Source organism: Hydra vulgaris, chromosome 03 (assembly GCF_038396675.1).
Source record: "Hydra vulgaris chromosome 03, alternate assembly HydraT2T_AEP".
NCBI lineage: Eukaryota > Metazoa > Cnidaria > Hydrozoa > Anthoathecata > Hydridae > Hydra > Hydra vulgaris.
The window spans coordinates 77,353-88,542 of NC_088922.1; the positions used below are offsets into that span (position 1 = coordinate 77,353).

At 30.6% G+C, this 11,190-nt stretch overlaps 2 protein-coding genes across 2 annotated transcripts; both read left to right on the forward strand.

Annotated features, from left to right (window-relative positions):
* The first annotated feature begins 5,172 nt into the window (after window positions 1-5,172).
* On the forward strand, window positions 5,173-6,463 carry LOC136077848 (SCAN domain-containing protein 3-like). The gene is made up of 2 exons (XM_065792000.1): window positions 5,173-6,346; window positions 6,429-6,463. Exons 1-2 carry the CDS (start codon window positions 5,173-5,175, stop codon window positions 6,461-6,463), a joined length of 1,209 nt encoding a protein of 402 aa, XP_065648072.1.
* LOC136077606 (uncharacterized) lies at window positions 6,433-7,885 on the forward strand. The gene is made up of 2 exons (XM_065791883.1): window positions 6,433-6,994; window positions 7,176-7,885. The coding sequence occupies exons 1-2, from the start codon at window positions 6,517-6,519 to the stop codon at window positions 7,655-7,657; spliced, it is 960 nt and encodes a 319-aa protein (XP_065647955.1). The 5' UTR covers window positions 6,433-6,516; the 3' UTR covers window positions 7,658-7,885.
* Window positions 7,886-11,190: the final 3,305 nt, after the last annotated feature.

Genomic DNA, 11,190 nt, shown 5'->3' on the forward strand with positions numbered 1-11,190 from the left:
AACAAACTGCTTCAGTCAAAAACATTTCAATTGACATTGCCGAAAAAAAAATGAAAGAATTGGAGGCTTCCATTCAAAATCTTTGAGAAGTTGGGGTGGACAACATTATCAAAGATGCCACAGAAAAAGCTAACCAGAGCGGAATTGATGGTGGCTTTCCAATCAAGAGGAAGCGCAAAGTGAAGCGGTTGGCACTTTATGAAGCTGAAGATGACTTTAACCTTCTTACAGCAGAAACATAATTTGGATCTCAGTGCAACTTTGTGTTTGAAAGCATTATTACAGAAATTGAGTGGCGGTTTGAGGCTTTGTTTTGTGAATTTGAGATAAATTTTCAAATTTATCTCAAATTTACAAGCCAGATTTAGATTCTTCCGATTTCCAGTCAGAAATGGCATGCTTTAAATATCAAGCTGCCGCAATGATGGATAACTTTGAAAAATCTAGCCCGATCGACATTATGCAGCTCATTCATAAATATTCTTTGACCGATGCTTATCTCAACACGGCAATTGCTATTCGCAACTTCCTCACCATACCAGTCACAGTTGCTATGTGTGAGAGAAGTTTCAGTAAACTTAAGCTCATAAAAAACTATATGAGGTCAACAATGGGCCAAGATTGTTTGTCTAGTTTGGCTATAATTTCAATTGAAAATGAAGTGGCAAACAACATTGATTTTTTTCAAGAAAAGCCAGAAAAGTGACATTGAAATAAGTTTGTGCAACCTTAATGACAATATTTACTTATAACTTGATGTGATAAGTTTGGTGATCAATAAATCATTTTTTCGTTTAATTTTCTTCTTTTTTTTTTTAGGGAGGGGGGGCGCAATTTTCTTTTCTTGCCCGAAGCGCAAAATAGGCTTGGTACGGCCCTGTGTCTTTGTACCAGCAAATCCAGTGAAATCCTTGCGTACTTGAATCTCCTGTATTTAATATTCCACATTCTTTTCTGTGTGCATTTTTTGGTAATTGATCTCTTACAAATACACCTCTAAAATGTTTTATTTTTAATTTTTTTGCTGCTTTGATCAATTGAAAATTTGTTAGTGGTTCATTAGGTAGAATTATTCCTTCAACATTGACAAGTTTATAAGTATTTTCCATTTTTATTTGTAAATTATTTTTTTCTCAATAATAATTTATGGATCCCCCTACCCCTTGGGTTCCCATCCACATACTTATTTGTCTATTTGCCTAAATGTCCTATTGTCTTATTGTCTTGTCTTATTTTAGTTTGTAATGTCCATATGCTAATGTGTGTATTCCATCTTCTAAAATAACTCTTTTATCGTCTTCTGCGCTTAATGCTTTTTTATTGATCTCCTCTCTGTAAATTTCATGTGAATGTGATCTTATTACATTCATATTCATCATCTTATTTTCCTTACTTAATAAACATTTTTTGTAATCTTCATGTGTTATATACTTTTTAACAACATTTTTCTTTACTCCTTTGCATTTTTTTTGTTATCTTTTCCGTGTACTTTGTAAGAATACAACTTTGATCTGAGTCCTACAAATTCTTCAATTTGTGCTCCTCCAGTCTCATCTTTAAACATTCCTATTACTTTCTTATTAAGACCAACTTTAAAATCAACATTATTAATTGCTGGATGATTTGTGTCAAGTTCACTTGTATCAAATTTGTTTTCAATATCTTAAGAAATATTGTAATAAAAGTCTTCTGTTTTAATTTCGTATGTTAAAGAATCTGTATCTGTGAATAATAGTTTTGCTCTATCAGCATAGTTTTTCTTTATGTAATTATAATGAAATTCATACATTAGAGTTTTGCTCAAGTCCAATATACACATTCGTAAGTAAATTGGTTTAGCACATTTTAATTTTGTTCTTTTCATATGTATTGCGATTAAGTTTTCATCAAATATTGTTCTACTTTCAAAGTTCGGTTTTGATGCTAGTTTAATAGCTTCATTTCTGTCTGTTACTAATCTAATATCAACTCTTTTCTCAATGTTCTCCATTGTTTTTCCGAATACTGAGTTGTTCATGAGTTTAAAAAATTCTTTTTCAAAATCATTTTTTGCTTTAATTCTAAGGTTTGTATTTAGTTCAATGTATTCATTGAGCCATGCTCTTTCTTCAAATTTTATTCCTCTATAAATTTTAGTAATCTTTAATCCTAATCGTTCATATAGTTTTAGATTTTCATAATGTACTATATCCTTTTTTTTATTATTCAAGTTTGGGACTAATTTTTCAACTTTATCAATATTTAATCTTTCAGGTGCAAGTGGATAATCATTATTTTCATCATGTAGATGTTCAGGGTAATCTAAATCTACCTTTAATATACATGGAATTGATTTCCAGTTTTCTATTTCATTTTCGTCCATCCATTTAAAACCATGTGTTGGAAGTGGTTTACTCATTGCCCATCCATATAGATTATTAGCGTCTAGATATTGTATGAATGTTGATTCTTTGCTACTGTCATGCGTTACCCATGTACTTATTATTTGAAGCTCCTAATCAATTAGGTATCATACTGATTCCACCTCTTATTCCTTTCTTTATCATTAGGATCATATCGTAATCGCTCAACAGTTCTAATTTTACTTTGTTTTCTTCAATGCTGCATCCCAAGCTAATCCTGGTGATGTATAATACCAAGCAGGATCTAATTTATAACAATTCATACAAACATCTCTAAAATTTTCAAAGACGTCAGCTAGTAAAAGCACATCTGAAACGTTGTACAAGTCATGATAATCTCTAAATGTTTTGCAATTAAGCTCATCCCATACATTTTGTGCATGTGAGTAATCATCATCACTAATATCTTCATCCTTTAATTTTGAAAAGAATAATTCTTTTGGTGGTAATTGGGTTTCATAAAATTTATCAACAAAGTCTACCCAATCATATGGATATACGCCTTTTTTTAGTAACAGATCTAATTGTTTCCCTGAATATAATTTTCCGATATTTTTGCACTGGTCTTTTGCTAAATTCTTTGATAAAGCATCTTAACTAAAAGGCTCAAATCTATAACTTCAAATTTCTTACCGTCTTTAATATACTCATCGACTTTAATTTCTCTAGAAAAGCTTATATACTTTTCTTCATTGTTTGGTATGCAACTCAATTTCCCTCCTGATAATTTCTTTATAAACAAGTGAGTATCATAACCAGATAAATTGTGAAATAGTACTGGAAAGAATTTTGGAATTTTATAATTTAAATTACAACTTTGATGAGCAGCACCTCTATATTTTCCTGGTCACGTACTTTATCTTCATTTAGTTTTTCTCCACAAATGTGACATGATATTGCTGCAATAAAATCATGCTTGTTTTCAAGACTAAACATCATCTTTTTTGGAAATTTGATACTATCACTTTTTCTTAATATCTTCTTGTAAACTATCAACAAAAATTTGTGCAACATCATCTGTTTCACTACTTACAGTAAATGTGACTGGACTGCTTTGATAAAAACTTTCATCAAAACATTTAATATAATAACAGAATGAACTTGGAATATGTTCCTGATATTGTTTAGTATAAGATTCATTCGGATTGGGTTCACAAGTGTCAATTTGTTTGATAAAACTTTCAAAGTCAGCATATACTACAAACGGAACTCTCATTGATTTATTGTGATTAGTAAATTGCATTGTTGAATTTGGTGGTGAAAGTTCGATACGTACTGAATCATGTGTATCACAATAAGATTTATGATTAGATAATGATTCTTCAGAATTAAACTTTAACAAGCAATTTCTACAATAATACACTTTAGTATCATGTCTAGATGTTTGTGATAAAAGTAATCTGCTTAAATTTTTTATTAAACAGTAATGATTGGTTTCGCCATTTGAGATTAATAGTAAATCTATTAAATGTTTGCGATCATTATTCTTTGATACATGCAAAATATGAACTTCTGAATTTTTATAACCATATACATGGACACTGATATCTTAATTGTTCTTCTCAAATTGTGTGATTTGATTTAAGGATACTGGAAATTCTATTTTTTCCCAGTTTATTTTTTCTGCTTGATTTTTAAGATCTTTATCTACTCTTTTAGGATGATTAGCTGTTGGATTTAATGCTCTTGCAATATTTTAATGATTAATCTCATTTCGATGCTTTATTGTTGTAAGTATTATTATTTAAAAAACAAATTTTGGTTTTGTCTTTCCAACAAATATCTTGAAACCATCACAAAAGTGTCAATAATTGCATAATTATCATTTTTATGGTTTATTGTAAGTATCAGTAACAGTGTAACTATTAGTAAAAACTATTGTAAAATATAACACAAACATTGTTGTATTTATTGTAAAATATAACACAAACATTGTTGTATTTATTATAATATTTATATTTTATATAGCTATTTATATTTTATATAGTATGTATAATATTAACAAGAAATCCCTACACAGTTTATAAAAATAAGTATGAATGATTTATTATTAATGAAGATGAAGGTTTATTTTAATAAGTATGTAGGTTTAATAATAATGTAGGTAATAATAATGTAGGTTTAATAAATGTAGGTTTATTTTAAAAAATATTAAAATTAGTATAATCTAAAATTTTAAGTTATATTCTTTAAAAATAATCAGATTAACAAACTTCACACAAATAACAATACAGTCGCACAAACAAACATTTTCAAAGTCTTCCATTCATAACACTTATTTAAAAATAATCAATAAAAATCATAGTAGTTAAAAGGCTAATACAAATGTTTATTTTTTTATTTTTTTACAGGTGTGATGTCTAAGCGAAAAAGTGGACATGAAAAGTTACGTGAGAAAAACATAAAGCTTCTGCGAGAAGATGCTAAAACAACTAAAAATCTACTATCCATGTTTTCTAAACTGAATTCAAATACCCTGCAACACCATGCTGATGCTGAGCCTGTTGATGAGGTTCGATCTCACGTTGCTAAAGAGACCCAAATAAACCTTGATGATGAAGATGGCGTTCATACTGACACTAATGAAATGACCCAACCAATCCTCATTCTAAACATCACAGCTTCTTCAAGCATGGTTGAACCTACTGGTGATAACGAAAAAACTACTACCCGAGTGAATGATTGGTTTAATAAGCCTCACCTGAATGAAATGACAACTTTCTATAAATATCACCCACATCAGCCTGAAACACGTCACTTTAATTAAAAAATGGTATATTATCGTCCTGAAGATGGTATGCAGCGTATGTTTCTTTCATTTTCAGAAGAAAAAGAGTGCCTGTTTTGCAGTGTTTGTTTGGCACATGGAAATGAGAAGCAGAAACCAAGTTCGTTTGTAACAGATTTTAACAGTTGGACTCATATTCATCAACGTATTGTGGAACACGAATCGTCAAAGAGACACCAAGAATGTGTCGAGGCTTATCTACATTTCTCTGCTAATCGAACCATTCTAGATATGGTACAAGGTCAGCAATATAGTCTACGAAAACAGCAAGTTTTACATCGTAGATTGATCGTGGACAGAGTAGTGTCAATTGTCAAATTGATTGGTAAACGTGGTATGCCATATCGAGGTAAGGCTGGTTGCGAAGCCGTCAATGTTTTGGCTAACGACAGAGTGGATCATGGAACATTTCTTGAAATCGTGATTCTTGTTGCGAAGTACAATGAAATTCTAAAAGCGCATTTGAAGGAAATTATCGACAAAGGCATGCTGAATGATAAACAGGATAAGAGGAATAGAGCTAACAGAAATACTTTCATTTCCAAATCCACTGTAAACCAAATTATATTAGGAATCGCTAAATTAATGAAAAGTGCCATTGCTGAAGAAGTACAACAAGCGGGAATATTCTCAGTGCAACTTGACACAACTCAAGATGTAACACAAGCGGATAAATGTGCGATAGTCCTGCGATACGTTACCGACAAAGTTGATGAGCGACTTATTGGTGTTGTCGATTCACATTCTGGAAAAGGCAGTGATCTGTGCAAATTGATGTCAAATGATTTGGAACAAAATGGCATTGATATTACTAAATGTGTGTCAGATAGTACTGATGGCGCATCTAATATGGCCGGGGCATACAATGGATTTACTACATTCTTAGAAAAAGCGTCTCCTGGACACATTCACACATGGTGTTATGCGCATGTTTTAAATCTGGTCGTATGTGACGCCACCAGCAGTAATGAAGCTTCAATGACACTTTTTGGTATACTTCAAAAGGCTGCTATGTTTTTTCGTGAGTCTTACTTAAGAATGGACCTTTGGACTGATCACATGAAAGAAAAAAATGGCCAAAACATTCACAAACGACTAAGTGTTATCGGTGCTACTAGATGGGGGTCCAAACACGATGCTCTTCAAAAGTTTTTTGGTACGTTTCGCGACGGTGAAGGAGCACTATACTCAGACGTCGTTCAAGTACTGGAAATAGCAGTCTCTTCCACTTTATTAAGTGTTGAAGCACGCTATGATGCGCAGTGTCTATTAACGTCCTTATTGAAGTATAAGACTGTACTGACGGGATTTGTATATCTAAGAATAATGGAGTCAACCACACCACTGTCTAAATACCTACAGACGTCTGGATTGAATTTCATAAAAGCGTTTGAGATGGTTAAAGTAACTATTTCAGAAATTCAGACTCAATCACGCAATTTTGATCAAGTTAAGTTGGCTGCAGACCATTTCATTAATGTGTCCGCAACCATTCTTGACGAGAAAGAATGTGATTGTGTTATACAGACAGATTTGCCTATGGTACGCAAAAGAATAAGAAAAGTAATGGCAGGAGAATTAGCAAATGATGATCCACTTACAGATCCTTTAAAAAAGTTTGAAGTAGAGGTCCACAATGGTATTCTAGACACAGTGTTAAGAAGTCTGTCGACTCGGTTTGCATCACACGGTGAACTGTACTCTGATATGAGTTGTTTTGACCCCAACGGATTTTCTGAGTTATTGGAATGTAATATTCCAAAAAAAGCCCTTCAGAAAATCTCATGTCATATTTCGGCAACAGGTGTGTAAATTTACTTATAAATATAATTGATTGGTTTCTTGTTAAATTTTATTAGTAATTGCTTAAGTATTTTTGTTTTCCAAATTGGTAAACTTCATTAAATTTTTAATTAGCATTAGATAAGGTTATCTCTTTTGTTCTTTATTTTGAATATTTATAAGATTATCTTTTCATATTTTAGGCGAAGAAGCGCAGCTGTTGCTTGAGCTGTTGGACTTTGCAAAAAAGTGGCCAGTTTTAAAAAAAACATTGGAAGAGAGTTACGATTGTTCTGATCAAATCACGATTGATGAGGATGAGGTTGAAAATGAAGATGACGCAACCAACCATAAATGCGCCCCTCTAAAGAAGTGTCGCTCGTGCATTTACTGTTGCTACCATGTGCTTCGAAAATATAATCTTTACGGCAAGAGCTACTGCATGCTGCACAGGGCTTACAAATTCATGCTCACAATTTCAATTACCCAAGTGGCTTGTGAGAGGAGTTTCAGCAAGTTGAAATGTGTCAAAACTAGATTGCGAAATCAGTTGACAGAAGATCACTTGGACTCACTGTTGATGATGTGCATTGAAAAGGACATATTGAGTAACATAACCAACGATGAAATTATTGATGAACTTGCTAAATCGAGTGGTGAATTAAAAAAGTTACTGTTTTTATGATTTTTAGTTTTTGTGATTTAAATATGAATTTATAATACAAATATAACACATATACTTAAATGACATCTTTATTGATTTTAAACAAGTGTATACAAGTCCTTATTGTTCAATAGTGTTACAAAAGTATTTAAAAGTGAGGGGTTACAAGCGAATACGATTTAAAAAAAAAGGTCACTTGGTGGGCCTTTTTCATGATAGCATTTCCCGGGCCTTTTCAAAAGCCTAATCCGCCCCTGGACGGAGCTAAAATTGTTGATGATATATCTGGAACAGGCTCATTAAGTAGATACTTTGTACTAATCTGTTCAACTGATTGCATCTCTGTGAGCGATAACTCTGTAATGAGTTTGCTTTTTCGCATATTATAATAATATTTAATTCCTCGCTCTTTAGCGATTTGTTTTAATTCTTTCACCGTTTAATTTTCATTTTCTTTATATCATTTTTCAAAATATTTTTTCTTGTTAATATTTCATATGTAAAGTTTCATATGAAATATTAAATGCATCTATATTTCTATATTGCAAGTTTTACTTTTATAATTTTTCTTCTTTTATATTTCAATCGCATTAAAAAATAAACTTTATCTAACTTAGCCTTTAATATTTCAATAGCATTTGGATTTTCATATAAATCATCATATCCCATTTTTATATATAAAGATTTTTTTAAATATATTTAATTTTTTTTTAATTTTTCAGAATTTGATATTTCAATCTTATAACCATTATCAATCTTACCATCACGCATTTAAGATATCTATATCCATGACCAGTTTCACGCATTGCGCTATATAAAGATTTATATACTGTTTCTTCTCCTGTTTCCATGTTTGTTAATTTAATAGTGACTGGTTTTTTCTTAATTGTTCATAATCTTTCATATTTTAGATCTATTTCTTTTTTCTCTTCTTTTACTGGATGTATTCTAGGTCTTCCAACTGATCTTTTCTCAGTTACTTTGTATAGATCCGAAGGATCTACTTCTTTCACTGGATGTATTCTGGGTCTTCCAACTGATCTTTTAATAGTTACTTCTTTCACCTCACAAGAATCTATTATGTCAATGAGACATAATAGATTCTTTATCTACTAACCCATTTTCCATTGCAATCATTAGCAATGTAGCGATATTGTCAGATGTTTTTGAAATGTTATTTTCTTCTAATAAACTTTTTAAACTTTTCTTTGTATAATACATTTTTATTATATAAAGAAAATAAAATTTAAATAACTTTCAAAAAATTTATTTAACATCAAATTTATTACCATCTGATACAAGTTTCATCATCTTATCAGATATTACAATAGCATATGCTTGAGTATTTGCTGGTACAGTTGTATTAAAAAATGCTTTAACTTGTAGTTGTACTGTAGCTGATTTTAATTTTTCTGATTGTTTGCTAACATCAAAAACAAATATTGGGTATAAATCTTTATAGTCAGAAGGAGTTATATTGCTGTTTGCAATAATTTCATTCATTCCATAAAATCTTTCTTTAAACATTGATGCATCTCTATAAATTCTTGAAAATTGCTGATTTGGAAATGAGCAAAAATAATCAAGGGCAGGATATTGGATAGTGCTATTATTATAAATAACGTAAATATTTTTCAAGTAACAATGATCAAATATTTTTTTAAAAAATTTGTATTGGGAGTTTTTATCGATCTTACAAAAGCTTTCGATACTGTCAACCATAAAATTCTGCTCGAAAAAATGAGAAAATTAAACGCGCAAAAAACTAATTATATTCTATTTTACTCAAAGAAACAGAAGAACAAACTACCATCAATTCTACCGACACTAAGTATTGACTACAAAAAAATTGAAAGAACCCAAACAATTAAATTTCTTGGTGTGATTATTGACGAAAATGTTTTATGGACAGCTCATTTAAATGCCATCAACACTAAAATATCTAAAAGTATTGGTATACTTTTTAAAGCTAGATTTTTATCGCAAAAAAACCTAAAACTTTTTTACTTTTCCTTTATACATAGTTATCTCACATATGCCAACATAGCCTGGGGAAGCACACACAAGACAAAATTAATATCTCTTTATCGACGACAAAAACATGCTGCTAGAATAATACATCATAAAAACAAACTGACCCACGCTAAACCCCTATTAAAAGAAATGAAAGCACTAAACATTTACCAAATTAATATCTACGCTAACATTTTGTTCATGCTTAAATACAAACTAGGATTAGTTCCAAACCGATTCACAGGAAACTTCTTTCAATCTAATATCAACAAATTTAACACAAGAGCAACTGGTAACTTCTATTTCTCCGGTATTTCTATTTGTTCGAAATCCGACAATAATTTATCTTGGAATTTCAGCACAACTTAATTGCCAACCAATTATAGTAGCTTGTTGAACAGTTGTAGTATCACACTGACGCATTCTAAAACTTAATGGAGCTACCACTTTTCTTTTAATTTCATAATCAATTTTTGTCTCTTCTTCAAGTGATGGTTTCACACTTGGAATAAACAATGATATTTTAGTAAGATTAACTTTTCCCGCAGCAAGCCTAAAAATTGCAGGATTATCACTTTGTCTTGTAAGAATTATTGTATGTTTAAGTCCATAAATAACTTTGTCGTAGTCATCACAGAATCCAAAAATGTGTCTTAAAGGTAAATCAAAATGAAAATGTACCGTTTGTAGTTGGACTTTTAATAATGTATTGTTGCCTTGTTGCAAACCCTGTGTTTTCAGCAGCTACTGCTGTTGGTGCTGTATCTTTATACCACAATGGATTTAATCCTTGTGCTGATTGAAAGTCATTTGAATAATTAAGCAATCCTAGCATTGTAGTTGCTTGACCTGGATTATAAATAGCTTCTATATCTTGGTTTCCTAATTTGTATGTTATTTAACATAATAATTGCATAATACCATTATTTGTAAGAGCTACTGAATCTGCATCAGCATAAGCTGATCCATCAGGTAGTTTAACAAGTTGCCCTTCAAATAAGAGATACGCTTTTGATGGAAGTGAAAACAAATTTTGTTCTGGAACGATAGTTTTTATATCTCCAAAATTTAGATTTGTTCCAACAATGGGTTCATATTCACTATCTTCACATCTTTCAATTCCATTATCTATTACTGGAATTTCTGTAAAATTAAATACTTCAGAAGTCGTCATTTTATTTTTTTATATACAATATAAAATTTTTTTTTTTTTAATTGACAATTTTTAAAAAACGATATATAAAAAATTTACGAAAACTAAATTTACAAAAGATAAATTTACGAAAACTAAATTTACAAAAGATAAATTTACGAAAACTAAATTTACAAAAGATAAATTTACGAAAACAAAATTTACGAAAACAAAATTTACGAAAGATAAATTTACGAAAGATAAATTTACGAAAGATAAATTTACAAAAGATAAATTTACGAAAGATAAATTTACAAAAGATAAATTTACGAAAACTAAATTTACGCAAGTCGAAGTCCGCGTCCCATTTTAACTAGATCTTCTATTCTTACAGCATTTTTATTTGATA

Bases quoted from the DNA above. Each gene is read 5' to 3' on its own strand.
- LOC136077606 (XM_065791883.1), top strand. From the start codon at position 6,517: ATGGAGTCAACCACACCACTGTCTAAATACCTACAGACGTCTGGATTG. The intron at 6,995-7,175 runs GTGTGTAAATTT...TTCATATTTTAG, and splicing joins ATGTCATATTTCGGCAACAG to GCGAAGAAGCGCAGCTGTTG.
- LOC136077848 (XM_065792000.1), top strand. From the start codon at position 5,173: ATGGTATATTATCGTCCTGAAGATGGTATGCAGCGTATGTTTCTTTCA. The intron at 6,347-6,428 runs GTACGTTTCGCG...CACTTTATTAAG, and splicing joins TGCTCTTCAAAAGTTTTTTG to TGTTGAAGCACGCTATGATG.